Raw genomic sequence first — 14,702 nt, forward strand, 5'->3', positions numbered from 1 at the left:
CATGCTTTGTTTATGTTCTATTTACTCAACCAGATTCTAAGATTTTTCAGGGCATGGGCAGTTCTTTACTCATCTGATGGCCCTAGTATCGCCAGCCCAGTGCCCTGCATGTGGTGGGGACTCTGAATACAATGTTTGACTGGCTGGTTGATGTGCACTGGTCTCCTGGAGATGCTCCAATTCAGATTCAATTTGGGGGTCCAATTTCTTGAACTGGGATAGAACAAGAAAAGAGGCTTGGAGTGGGATAAACCACTGCTTATTCCGTTAATGTGCCTCCTATTACTAGCTAACGATTAGTACTTACTACTTGTAAGGTCAAGCTGAGAGCTTCACCTGCATTTAATACTCCCAACAACTACATGATGTAGGCACAGTTGTAATAGTAACAAAAATGTATAATAGCAAATACCATTAATTAACCACTGCTATGTGCCAGGCATTGCACTAAGAAATTTTAATAATTATCATGAATCCTCTTCACAACCATGCAAGATATTATTATCCACATTTAACAGATGACGAAACAGACTCAGGGAGGTTGAGCAATTTGTCCAAGATTACATATCCAATAAATATGCGTGTGGCTCCAAGCTACAGCTGTCTGACTGCAAAGCCTAGGAACTCTCGTTGCACCATACAGTTTTGTCAAACACTCCAAAAAATCAGCGAGAGAGGAAGAGAAAACTAGGCATGATGGAATGCTACATAATTAAAATAAATCCTTTCTTACTGTGATGCATTAATCTGAGACCTTTCTCTTGGGTTGAGCTGACATGAGAGGCAGCACCATAGCACTGCCATATTCCTTTCTTTAGTTAACTTTACTGTAGCTGTCATGTAGGATTGATCTGCTCCAAAAACTGCCATCACTTTGTGGTCTATGCACTTATTTTCTTTATTTTTGTTTCTCTTTAACTACATACTCTGTTCTGGAGACAGGAGGTGACCTCTCTGTGACTCTATTATGCTGCAGGAACTTTATTTGTCGCTGAGTGGAACACTGCTTCTGAGCACGGTGAGAGATGCCCTTTGAGTCAGGTCTTGGAGAAATCTGAGTAGTCGGGAAAGGTGTCTGTCTCCCCAGAACTGGTGTGGGAAATGACGTCGTTCTCTGTGACCTATTAAGACTAATCCTGATTCTGGAAGCAGGGTTGACAAGGAACCAAATGAGATTTCTGCCAGCCGCCTGCATTTCACAGGACTGAAAAGATAACAATGCTTACCACTTGAAGAAGCGCCAGATAGCCTGCCCCTACGTTGTCAAAGTTGATCTTCACATTCTTCCATCTGATATCTGTATTGTTCCCCTCCATGAGCTTTTCACACTCAGTTTTATTGTTGACATCTTCAATTTCAAATCGGATTTCAGAGGACTCATTAAAGCAGTAGTGGTACTTTCCCGCAAACAGGTTCACTCCCATGATGCTGAAAATCAGCCAGAAGATGAGACACACCAGCAGCACATTCATGATGGAGGGGATGGCGCCCACCAAGGCATTCACCACCACCTGCATTGGAAGGGGGAGGTTGCTGAGTGTTGGCAAGAGGTGAGGGCAAGCACACTCTTTTGATTTCCAGGAGGGGAATGACATTGTGTGGCTTGTTCCGACTATGGAAACATTATGGTCCCTTTGGAATTAGGGTAACTGGACAGATCCACAAGTAGGACCAACATTTTCTAAATCTATGAAATATTTTTGAGGAATTCTAATAAATTATGTATTTATTTCACCTAACACAAATCCCCCTGCTCCAGTTGATCTAGGTCTTCTCTCCTAGGCAGCAACCTGGACCAAAAAAATTATTTCTTAGTCCAGTCTCCCTCCTCGCCAACTCATAACATATGCCCCTGTGGGAAAACCTGAGCCATTTCAAGCTCACCAGTTACCTTTCAACAGACATTCCCCCTCTGCAAAACAAGGTATGATTGCTCAAAATCACAGAGAACCACCCTGTGGGGTTAGCAGTGAATCAGTCAACGATACATAAAGTCTTTTACAACTATGCAAGGCCAGTTATCTTGTTTCAGGCAATAGCTGAGCATGCGTATTTTGCAGGCTCAAGAAAAAAAAAAAGCTATATTCCCTCTACCAAACAGTATAAAATAAAATCTGAACAGAGGTGTTTTTCACATTCTTCAGCCTTTTTTTTCTGACTTTGTAGGCTTCTAAATCTACGAGTCGCCCCCTGCTTGGCTAATGCTGATATCTCTGCTCAATTCAGGGCTTGACTCAACTCTTCACGATGTATTAGGAATAGGAATGACAAGTTTTTTGTAGAGTTTTGGGTTAGATCACTGCTCTTGAAACCGAAAAATTGGCAAATTGTTAAAATCACTGACTATGGTAAATTGAGGAATAAAAAAAAGCAAAGCAAAAAAACCCCCTCAGGAATCAAAGTTTCTGGGTTGTCTGTAGCTTTGATTTTGCTTCACACTCGAGGTGAGAGGACTAGACAACACTTCCACTGGGGCAGCAGTTTCACTAGAGGAGTTCAAAGTGCTCACAAAAGTAGCATTTCAGGTGGTGGGCCAGAAAACAGGTTGGTGTTCATCTCGGCCCTGAGTCTCACTTGCTGTTGTCTCAAGCAAGACTGCTACGGCCCAGAAAGGTTACCCTAAAATGGGAAGAATGTTTCTTCCTTTTCCTAGTATCTTAGGAGGATTAACGGAATCGAAATAAAGACACAAGATATAAATGAAATCTTCTAATGTTCTGTTAGAATGAGGTGACAAGTATCACCATGTCCCTGCGCCAGTTTTCCACTGCAGGGAAGACAGGACAGGCTGCCAACTAGCACAGCATGGAAAGGGCCGAAGGGGCTGTGCCATCGAGGGAACGCCAGGGGGCAACAACCTGGGTTCAGGTTTCGTCTTCTGTTTTTGCCTTAGATTGCAATGTCACTCATCAGAACACGTGGCTAGGAAGAGCTGCCTGTTCTGTCCTGTAAAAAAGGCAATGATATTCTGCTAAGGAGTCACTCTTCCTTAGATTGAAATATTGGTTTTGTGTTTCTCCAATTCACATATGAAGGCCTTTAGCCTGAGAGGCAGTTATTTCTTAATTCTTAGACCAAGAAATCTCTTCATCAAATAGCACTGTCATTAGTATAAAATGATTATTCTTTGATTGTTCATTACTTTCAGCAAGGACAGTCAGAATATCTGAAATCTGAAAACTCCCCAATGTTATTCTGGATAATGATATTCATATTTGTTTCTTTATGTTACCAAATTTGTCAGGTGATCAGATTTGAATTTTACCTCTTCTGCAGTTGCTCACCCTTTGGTGGGAGCACCAGAAAGCAATGAAATGTGCAAAAGAATAGGTAAAAGGAGGATGATCCACAAATGGAATAATCATTTTCAAACGATGGGAGTAGATTATGTAAAGATTCCAAAGCTCAAGTTTCTGTGACATTTTGTAGCAGAGCTTAGGCGAGAGGTCACAACCTTCTGTTAGATATCACAAGTCTGCAAGAAGATCTGAAATCCAGAAATGTTGCTTTTTATCTCAGTTCAGAATCTACCTCCTCTAGGAGCTCTTCCGAGGATCCTAAGCCAGTCAAACCTGTCCTACATCGTGTCTCTGTGTTACAGCTAGATATGGGCTAATATTTACAGCAGGGAAGAATAATTAGCTAGCTGACCAAGTGATCTCTTCACACTTTTGTACTCACAGATCTGATCAAAGGAATCAATACACACAAGTATTTACTGAGCCTTGTTCTCTGATACGTATGACATAAAAATCCTATAAAATCCAATGCACTTATAAGAGGTAAGTGTACTTTCATTTATTAATCATAACCAAAGAAAAACTTCTTACCCTAGTTTTATGAATAAAACAGTAAACAGTTGATGAAATTTACTAATAATTCTTTCTTGCTGTGAACATTAGCTGATAAGCTGCAATGTTAAACATTAATTATTTAACTGTGCTCCACATATAACTGTCATTATGCTGATATTCTCGGCAACTAAAGGGTAAGAAACCATGCTTTCTTATTTTGAACTCTCATACTATAGCTATATTATAAATGATGATTTGAGTTTCCATGGATAGCCACTTAATAAATTGGATCTCCTCTCCTGCTCTCTAGTAACCCTCGTTACTCTACATTGCCTTTAATTATGATGAAATTCATTATTGTTAAACACCAGGTGTAGAAATGTGACTCAAAGATAGGTCTAGCAATCTATAAAAAGTTACTTTTTCCAACGGAAGTTTATACTTAGTGATTGATACAAATCTCATTTAACTGATGAGAAAATTCCAATGGATACTAATTCTTACAGCACTTGTATCTTCTCTATAATGCCTAGAACATTATTGTTGCTCATTAAACACTACAGAATCTGTCAAATAGCTTTAAATATCTGGCAGAGGGAACATGGCTTTAATGGACAACTATGTACTGACGATCAACAAAAATGCATGCATGTTTCATAGCATTACTCTTATATACCCTCAAAAATTTAACAGCACAGCAAAATCTTTAAATGAAGATTACTATGGAGGAGAGAAAAGCAAAGAACTACAATAAGTATTCCTTTGCCAATAGCATGAGTGTTTCAATTTTCTGGTCTTTGGTTTGAGGAAGAGAGGAGACTGAAGTCCGTGTTCCAGGACAGGCCAGGGCCATATGTCCCCTCTCAAGCCAAGGTCTGAGGCTGTAACTGGAGTAGCACAGTGACAGTTGGGCTTATCTGCATTGACGGTATTCATATTCAATGTGTGAAAATTTCGTATTTAAAATATTCTAAGGGTAATCTCTCAAGTGTTGGCATACACAAGAATAAAAACACATGACCCCACAGAAAAATAACACAAATAAAATGTATGCACCTGATTCTGTTTACGACTGGGGAACTTACTATAAGCTGAGGCAAATGCACTCTTTTCTCCTTGCAGTTATTCTTCCACAGAAAGGCTCGGAAACCAGGACAGGAACGGACCCTAAGCTCTCTCTCCACCAGCCCACGCCGTCCTGGTCAGCGCTGTTGGCTGACAGGAGTAACCAAATGAGCTGACACTCCTAAACCGAAGTTTCCCTTACCGAATGTTTATTGTTTGAAATCCCAGCTTTGGGTTCAGACTTGTTCTTGCCCATATTATCTCATTTGAAAAAACCTTGATGTAGAGGTTTCACTTTCTAATGTGTCTCCAATAAAACTTTGTACTGTTCTGATCACCCATTCTGGACCTCTGGGCTCTTAAACTACTTGCAAGTTGACGAGTACAAGTTTTTGGGGAGTGGACACTGAAAGGCGAGGAAAGGAGGAGGAGCTAAAGGGAAGAGCTGTGGCCACCAAAAGGGCCCGTGTCCAGATTATTTACATAATTTCCTTGTGAGCCAACTGGCACCAGCCAGTCACCAAGAGCTACTTCTGCCCCAGGGGTGGGACGGCAGGAATGAGCATCCAGATGGAGAGAGTCTGTACCAAGTGTCAGCTGGGCACTTTTTCTTGGGCTTTCTTCAGGTTTTACCAATCTGGTTTTAAGAGATCCAGGATGACTGTTCAGGGATGTGGAGGGTCAAGGCTACTGAGCTCGGGTACAATGTTGCAAGTATTGTCTTCAATGGACTTCCTCTAGTCCTCAGTTTTTCAGTCACTAAAATGATTATCAACTCTATAACAAAACTAGTATGATTTATTTAAAAAATTCAACTAATCTCTTCTAAAAAAAGTGAGAAGATGGGGGAAGAGAGAAGGGCATTTTAATCCCATTTTCAATGGCACCATGGCCACCTACAACACTGAGTCGTCTGCAATATACTCTCTCCCTAAATTTAGCTTGAGTCTAACAATGGCCTTACTGCACACATTCTGAATTCTCTCTTATCTGTGGGAGCAAGACTTAGAATCCCCAGGTTTGTTGTTTTTTAAATTAAAATAAGTTTATGCTGCTGTGGAACTGACCTCAGCAGATGGTTTCAGGTGGGTTGCAGAAAGTTTATATTTAGTAAACCAAACTGTGACTGTGATACAGAAGAAACACAAATTTGTTGCAAAAAGCATTTGTCTGAATAAACCAAAATAAAATTCGCAAGTCCCAATGAAGTTATCATCTTCCTGTATAACTGTGGGTGGCTTCATGGACTCGTGGCAGGGATCACAGATGGGGGTGAAGGAAGCAGCACTGTCCTGGTATCTAGTTTCTCCAGTTCGTCTCGCTTCATGTGGACTACTGCAACAGTTTCATTTTTATTCCTCTATTCCGGTATCTGCACATTTAAAAACATAGCCTCTGGTTTGCTCTCCTGCATATATTCAACATCTGAATTGAAATGAGTTTTCTTGGTCTCGTTAAGTATAACAGACCTCTCTGATTACCACAGGACAACTATTACCATCAAAAGCCAGTTGTCCACTTGATTTTAGGAAATTGACTTTTTAGTGTGTCTGTGTGCACGTGTGCACACATGCACAATTATTTAAACCAAGAGAGACAGCAAAAAGGCACCAACAGAGGGAGCCTTATTTCTAAGTTAGCAGGTGACAGCACGCTGCACCTTTGGGTTAAGTGGAGTATCACCAAAGCAGGAATAGCAGGTGTTGAGAAATTTCAGGAGAACTAGCTGATAGTCATCTAGCATCGCACCTGGTGGTTATTTTGACAGTGTTAGGACAGGGGACCATACAGCGTGGGCAGAGGGGTGGGGGTGAGGAGGAAAGCTTTGCTATCAGACAGAGGCTGCCAGTCCTTATGGGACTGGGCTGAGAACAACAAGGTGCAATAAGAGGAATCAGAATAGAAAGAAAAGCATTTCTTTTCCCAGGGCCATGCCAAAATCTGCTCCGTCCCCGTTCCAGGCCCGCCATCAATGTCTTCAAGCCCCTTCTCAGCCACTTTCTCAGTGACTCCAAGGCCACAGTCCCATCCTGGCTGATGCCCCTACGCAGCACTCTCCCTGCCTGCGGCGTCTGCTTTTCAGTGGGTCTGTGGGGTAGAATTCCCCTTCTTTGCACCTGGTGATTCTCCCTGTTAAATCAACAGCCCAGAAAGCCGCCCCAAGTGCTACAGGTAAGCCAGGCCAAATGAGAATAGCCAATGTTCACATGTTCTGCGATGGCATATTGTTGGGTGTGGGGCCAATATTAATGTGATGAGGCAGCTTGATGCAACTCCCCTTCGCACGGGGCAGGTGCGGGGGAGACAGTGGAGGATCAAAATCAGCAGCTGCATCACACACTTCGTGTTGGAATGATCTTTCCACCATGTGATCAGTTCTAGCATGCTTAAACAGTTTCCACTGGCATGCAGAAGGATCAGCTGCTCTTAGTATCTTACCCTCATCCCTTCAAATCGTGATAAGGCTCTTAAGGGTCTCAAAGCTCTTAGGGTCCTAAGGGACTTTATGGCACCTAGTTCCGAGTAGCCCAGGGCATTAGCTATAAGGCTGACTAAAGAGACCTACACGGAAACAGAAGAGAAAAACAAAAACAAAAAAGGAAACAAACAAACAAACAAAAAGAAAACAGAGGTTCCAGAGTGTTAGAATAAGGCCCCTAGCACTGATTATACAGATGGGGCCCCCCCACCCCGAGTAGAGGAAGTGGGTACCACCAGCTGCCTACTTCAACTTGGACTCAAACGACCTGGAAGGAAAGGTAGTGAGAGAGGCAGAAGAAAAAACACAAAGGGAAGAGAAAATCGAGAGAAGGTGGCAGAACATACACACAAGTTGGAAAAGGGAAGAGGCTGAAGGGAGAGGGAGAGAATGAGGAAGTTCCTTTGGAAGGAGAGGAGCCTGAACAGACGACAAAAACCTTACCCTCGCCCTTTATAGTCTCTGCAGGTCCCCGAAGTTCCCATTAAATTAAGCCAGACAAATTTAATGGTACCTATGGAAAAGAATACAGATAAATTCACACACTCCACACAGGCTGCCCCTCCTCAGCTCATTCACCATGGGTTTCCAAGAGGGACAAGCTCTCTTACTCCTGGTTGACAAGAAACCATTTGTTTGAGAATCTGATGAGTTACATTAACAGAGGAAACATATTCAGCAAGAACCTCAGCTGACTTTGCAGTTCCCAAGAAAGAAAGAACCCAATGAAGAAACTTCTTTCAGAATTTTGGCTCCATGAGAACTCACTTAGGTAACTCTTTTCTCTCTCACTTCCCACTATGACCATGACTCCTTCACGGCCGTGAGAACTTGGGTGGGTCTGGACAACTGAATGCATGCTTTTCCTCATAATTCCCATTCTTTCTCTCCAGAACAGCCCTAAATGAAGTGGCCTCCGATCTGTCATTTCCAGGACAATCTTCTATTACTCTCATATTAGAATAATAGCTGGAAGGATTCTTGGAGGAATTTTTTTTTTTTTAATTTTACAGATGAAGAAATTGAGACCCACACACAAGAATTTGCTCAGTGTCACCTCGGCAGTTCTGGAGCCAGGAGTCCTGGTTCCCAGGTCAGTGCTCTTTCTCCAGGGACAGATCAGCTCCCCCACTGGCAGGTTAGAGGACAATATCCCAGTAGAGGATTGTCAGCATCTGAACAATCCAGAGTTGAATACACCGCCATACTGGGGCGAAGTCTGCAGGTCTCCAGGCCTAGAGTCATGGTCTAATGCTTTCCTGCTCTTCCAGAGGCAAACTCACCTTGTTCTACGAGAGCTCTCAGAGCAGTTACCGTAATGCTCCCTTAACGCTGGATACTACCTACCTACAGCTGTCTGGGCCTGACCCAAGGGAGATCCGGAGCTCTTCAAGCGGCACCAGACCTGAAAACACCTTTAGTTGATCAAATCCTAGAATGTTTGGGCTCTGGCTTCCTTAGAGCAGTCCTTCTCTTATATCGCACTACAAATTCTGGGATAGGTTCAGATGTTCCCATCAACAATTCTTAAATTCCCTCTATTGGGAAGTGGTGGTTACAGATCTGCTTAGCCTAAATTGATGATACTTTAAAGCAAATTTAGAGGAGGAAAAAAGAAACAGTCCACAACTTAGTTTCATTTGTTGCTTTTTATCTCTATCTTAGAGCTTTAATTCTTTGATTCTGTATCTCTGAACTGTACAACACTTTTTTTTTTTTAAATGAAGACATTTATAATTAACCAGCAGGACTGGGAGGGGGTAGAAGCAGGGGGTCAATGACCTAGTGAGGGTCAGGGATGAGCAGGCTCAAAGGTTTCAGTTTTAAAAAGGGGTGTGAACCTATGCTTGTACTCATAATCCATCAGCGTAGGTATCTTCTCTGGAGGCCTAGGTAGTATCCAAAGCAGATCTGGGATTAAATGCTGCCCCATTAGGTGACCCATGTTCTTTGGAGGGTAGATGGTTCAGAGTTCAATTTCTGCCTAAAACAAGGGCTCAAAAGTCTTATCTAGAACACAATAGCACCAATCAATCATTCTCCCTCCATCCATCATTATCAATAAGAATCTACAAGGAGGTGTCTTTTGCCTACTATTGCCAAGTGCAGCCAACTCTTAACCACAAATAATCTAAAACTGCCAGATTCTTAGCGAGATCTTAATAGATCCATCTGAAGGAAGCTATCCCATCCCAACCAAGCATCTGAGTTCAAGATACCCGAGTCAGCTTTGTCCTGTGAAACTATGCCAGGTAAAGATGCAAAAAACGAAGTTTTGAGTGGCTATAGGCCCCATACAAGGTAAGAAGACCCCAGCTCTTTGGGCGGGAGTGATTTATCTGATAACAAATAGGTCTACGGTGGGCAGAAGGGTGGAGGAGGTACAGATGCCAATCCAGGGGTTGGCTCTAAATGTTGCTGAGAAATATTCTGCTGCTCAACTGATCAATCTGGCCAAGATCTCCTAAGACAGATCAGTAAGGGTCCTATCTGGATTATTCCTCAGCAGCTGAGGGCTTTCTTATAATCCTCTGAGTCTCCATGTTAAACTCTCACTGGAGATAATCAGAACATTGCCTAAGGAAAGAATCATGGGGCCGGCCCCGTGGCTTAGCGGTTAAGTGCGCGCGCTCTGTTACTGGTGGCCCGGGTTCGGATCCCAGGCGCACACCGATGCACTGCTTCTCCGGCCATGCTGAGGCTGAGTCCCACATACAGCAACTAGAAGGATGTGCAACTATGACATACAACTATCTACTGGGGCTTTGGGAAGAAAAAGGGAAAAAAAGGAGGAGGATTGGCAATAGATGTTAGCTCAGAGCCGGTATTCCTCAGCAAAAAAAGAGGAGGATTGGCATGGATGTTAGCTCAGGGCTGATCTTCCTCACAAAAAAAAAGAAAAAAAAAGGAAAGAATCAAATCTGAAAAAGAAAAAGGAGTCAAAGAGAAGTCAAAATTCATAGTTTCTATGGTTGCAGGCAGGGAAGGAAAGGGAGAGACACTGAGTGACGCTGAAAATGATGTGAATATTTTCAAACAGAATGTTTTCAGTAGTCTGAATTCCGGATAAGGTGAGTGGTCTCTGAAGTTCCATCCCTGGAACTGATATGCTGGCTAACCTTCAGATATGATGGGGCGAATTTCCCTGGGGAAAAGGTGACAAAATTCTTTCACAGGACAATATCTCCAGGGCAGCCAAGGACCTGAGCAGAACAAAATGTTGTCTCTGGGAACTCACAAGGCTCATAAATTGAATTAACCTTAGAAGATGTCGGGATTATCCCCCTGATTCTAAAAAGTACTCTTAACGGCTTTAAGGGGCAACAAGGAAGAATGAAGACCCATTAGAGAAACAAACATGGTGATGAATACAGATTCAGACGTCACGCCCCCGGCGGATGAAATGGGAGAAGAGAGTCTCTCAGAGATGGTGCTATACTAGGACCTAAAATTATACCTGCTGGAAGTTCTAAAATGCCAAGGGAGCTAGACATTTTACCCAAAAGGACAGTGAAAACTCTGACAGTTCCAGCTGTCCAGGTGTCAGTCTAAGCCTTATTCTCCATCCACAACTCAAAGGTGGCAACCAGTGCAGCCATAGTACGGACTGGGGCTGCCCCCACTTATACACTCTGCTTCACGCTGTGGTTATTTGTACATGCGTCTCATCTTTTCAGGCCCTGAGAGAGAAGCGCCCATGTCTTCTACTCTCGGTATCCCCCACAACACCTGGCAGGAGGCTTTGCGTGCTGTGGGTGCTTGATAAACATTTGATATGTGAAGACTAAATGCACTGTTTTGTCTGAGAGAAGTCAACAGAAGCGAGGGTCCTGGGAGAGCCTTGTTCCCAGAATGCTGGATTACCACAAGCCTGGTGTCAGGCCCAAGTGCCCCTTTAAGCTAGTGTAAGCTCTCCAGGGCCGGGACCATGCCTGCCTGTCCCTGTGACTCTCTGTGGCTTCTGGGACAATTCTACACAGAGAATGGTATTTGATTTACATTTGTTTACTAAGAACTGGTGCAGAGGGGTTCTCAGGAGCCACTGTCAGGCCCCACGGCAATGTAAGAATCCAGCAACTCCCAAAAGCTACAGGCATTTACGGATTATTGTCAGTCGGCTACATGCCCGTCTCATGCTTTTTATTTTCCTGCCACCTAGTATAAAAAGTGATAAAAATACTTGCTAAATAAATAGTGATGTGCAGGATTGCTAAGGCTTTTAGCGACTTATTTGGGTACCAGAGGAATGTGAGATACCTGATCGATATCCTTGAATTCTGCGTTTGCTCACCCCAGAGAGAAGAGGAAGAGAGTGGTTCAGGTTAGGTGGACAGTGCAGGCAAAAGTCACGGTGGGGAAGATTTGTTTCAATCACAGCTCCCGAGGCTGCTGGGAGTGTGGTGGTAGATGTATCTGTTTGAGTTCTGGGAAGGTCCAGAAGATGAAGGGCTTTTAGGACTCCCATGGGCGTCCCACCTGTCTCTAAGTGGTCCTGAGGAATTATAGTGAAATGATGACCCTGTGGCACTTCCCTGTTCTGTAGAAAGAGAGCTGGCCCAGTGCCACTTAGTTCTCTGGGCCTTATCCTAAGCCCGTTCCTTAATTCTCAGAGCTCAAGTCTCCGTCTGAGAAGTGGAGGCCCCTCCCCCAGCAGGGGCATCAACAGCTGCTGGAGGGAGTGCTGACACCTCCTGCTAGGAGGGTCTCGTGCTGGCACCCTCTGGGGCAGGACCCATTTGGTTCACTTTAAGGGCAGAGGGTGACCTCCTCACCTCATTTAGGCATCCTCCCAAAGGCTCGCTTTCTGAAATGGGGAATGCCAATGGGAGCATGGTGACAGCTCTTGGAAGGAGTCATCACCCACGGGAGTTGCAGACACCGTGTTGGGAAAGGAATGCATTTACAGAGCAGAGATCGTGGCTGGGGCAGAGTGCTGGGCTCCTGCCATCTGAGAGCGAGATTTCCACGCTGCTGTCTTCTAGACCTAGAGGCACTCCACAGGCAGTTCACCATACAGCCCACAAGACCTATATTCTCAACGACCGAGCCAGCCTCCAAACACTCCACTTCTTGGCACTTCTTGGCCCTCAGCAGGAAGTGATTCTCCACAGGCCCCGGTACTGCAAATTCCCCTTCACCCTTTCAAATGCTGGTTTGGTTGGAAGGAAAAGGCTTTAGTTATTACACAGAATAGGAGACAATCATCACGATGAGAAAAGCCAACGAGGAACAAGCACTGGTGAAGTGAGAAACAGTTACAGACGATGCAGCTTCCACCTGAAAAATAACCCAGGAGGTAATGGCCACCACGCCTTGGAGATGGTCTTGGAACCTGGAGGAAAAAAGGATTTCTTAAGTTTGATCATCACTGTAGAAATGGCAATGTGTGGGAAGAAGAGGTTTTGTTTTGGTGTGAACTTTCCCTCCCCGATAGGCTGACTTGTTCATATGAAGACTTGAGTTGGATGGAAGTGTCCATGGGAACGGTCAGCAGTAGAGTCTTCCTAGATCCCCCCACCTGCATCCCAGCAGCACCCAGCTCATCCTCTCACCCCTCTCCTGGCAGCAGAAAGAGGATATCCTGCTGGTCTGGGGCAAGAACCTTCCTGGTCCCAGCCTAAGAACAAGGGGCTTTGATGTCAATGATTCCACTTCCCATTCCCAATCTCTGACTCTTCTAAGCCAAACCACCAAAGTAAAGAGCTGGCTGGTTAGTCCTTGGAGCAGAGGCGGGGACTTCAGAGCTCCCCTTCCCAAAGTTAAGATCAGACTGCCCAGAAGGGAACTTTACCCAGACCTACATCTACTCCTCATCTTATACCCTGGGCCCCGGGCAATTCCAGCCATCAGAGGAAGAAAAACCCCTGGTTTTGTTTTCCTACTAGAAGGGGTGAGAAATAGAAAGCAGGACACGTACAGCCACAATGAGGAAGTCCAGCCAGCACCAGGCATTAGTGAAGAACTTGACGAAGCCGTAGGCTGTCCACTTGAGCAGCATCTCCAGGATGAAGATGTAGGTAAAGACTTTGTCAGCGTATTCCAGGATGGTGCGAATGGTCTTTCTCTGCTCAATGTAGATGTCCTCGAAGGCCTGAAAGAGAGGCAGCGGCTGTCGGTAGCGTCTACAGGTAAACAAGCAACATCAGAAGCACTGCCGACCCTGGTAGCCACCCCCGGGGTGGCCTGTCGTCAACTTCCTGTCTCTTCCACTTTACTCCCTGGCTACACACGGCTTTTCTGAGAAACGGTTTTATTGAGATTAATTCACATACCATGTAATTCAGCTATTTAAAGTGTACACTTCAATAGCTTTTAGCACATTCAGAGTCGGGCATCTAGCACCACAATCAATTTTAGAATATTTTCATTACCCTAAAAGTAAAGCCCACACTTTCTAGCCTCCGTACCTCCCCCTACTCCTAGGCAACCTCTAATCTACTTTCTATCTCAGATTTGTCTATTCTGGACATTTCATATATCCAGAATCATACAATATGTGGTCCTTTGTGACTGGCTTCTTTAATTTAGCATAGTATTTTCAAAATTCGTCCACGGGGCAGCAAACATCAGTACTTCATTTCTTTTTATTGATGAATAATATTCCAATGTATGGTGATACCACATTTTATTTACCCTTCATCAGTTAATGGATAGCTGTGTTGTCTTCACTTTTTGGCTATTGTGAATAAAACTGCTATGAACATTTGTGTACCAGTTTTTACGTGGACATGTTTTCATTTCTCTAGGGTATATACCTAGCAGTGGAATTGTTGGATCATATGGTAACTCTATGTTTAATTTTCTGAGGAACTGCCAAACCGTTTTCCAAAGTGGTTGCACCATTTTACATTCCTACCAGCAGTATATAAGGGTTCCAACTTCTCCAAGTCCTTGCTAACACTATATACGTTTATATTACAAAATCTTTTCCCCTTTCAGCCCCTGACACCACAGATACAACTGGAGAGTTACAGGGCTGGGAGACACTCAGATCAAGAAAATGTTAGTACTACTTCCTTTCTCTGTAATTCCTGAATGAGGTAATTCCCTGATAAAAAGGTATGAACATTCCCATGTTCAGAGTGGTAGACTGTACAAGCCTGGTGCTAAGAGGAGGGAATTCCTAAAGTGTGAAAAAAAAACTGGAGGTGGAAAAAAGTCCCTGTCATGTCCTCCCTGCAATGGAGGTGCCTGCTTTGAACAGCTCCAGAAGGAAGGACAAAATTGGGCTGTCTGCAGACTCATCTTCCAAAATGGAGGCACATGGACAACAGGTACTCCAGTTTCATCCCTGGGTAGTGGGGACAGAGGTCATGGGTCCACATTCCTTCTCAGGGTCTTGGTACAAATAAATCTCCGCTGCT

General features: G+C 44.0%; 1 protein-coding gene across 12 annotated transcripts in view; it reads right to left on the reverse strand.

The window, feature by feature from the left end:
* Positions 1-14,702, reverse strand: part of SCN8A (sodium voltage-gated channel alpha subunit 8) — a 178,659-nt gene that overhangs the window by 12,122 nt on the left and 151,835 nt on the right. For 11 of the 12 annotated variants that reach the window (XM_087442380.1, XM_087442384.1, XM_087442383.1 and 8 more), the window contains 2 exons: positions 13,256-13,429; positions 1,227-1,511 (listed from right to left, as the gene is read on the reverse strand). In XM_087442380.1, coding sequence (XP_087298506.1) covers positions 1,227-1,511; positions 13,256-13,429 — 459 coding nt within the window. Of the gene's footprint in view, positions 1-1,226; positions 1,512-7,298; positions 7,422-13,255; positions 13,430-14,702 lie in introns of all 12 variants that reach the window. The other variant, XM_087442386.1, reaches the window with a different exon arrangement.

Source organism: Ceratotherium simum, chromosome 17 (assembly GCF_057802395.1).
Source record: "Ceratotherium simum simum isolate JZ-2026a chromosome 17, ASM5780239v1, whole genome shotgun sequence".
Lineage (NCBI taxonomy): Eukaryota > Metazoa > Chordata > Mammalia > Perissodactyla > Rhinocerotidae > Ceratotherium > Ceratotherium simum.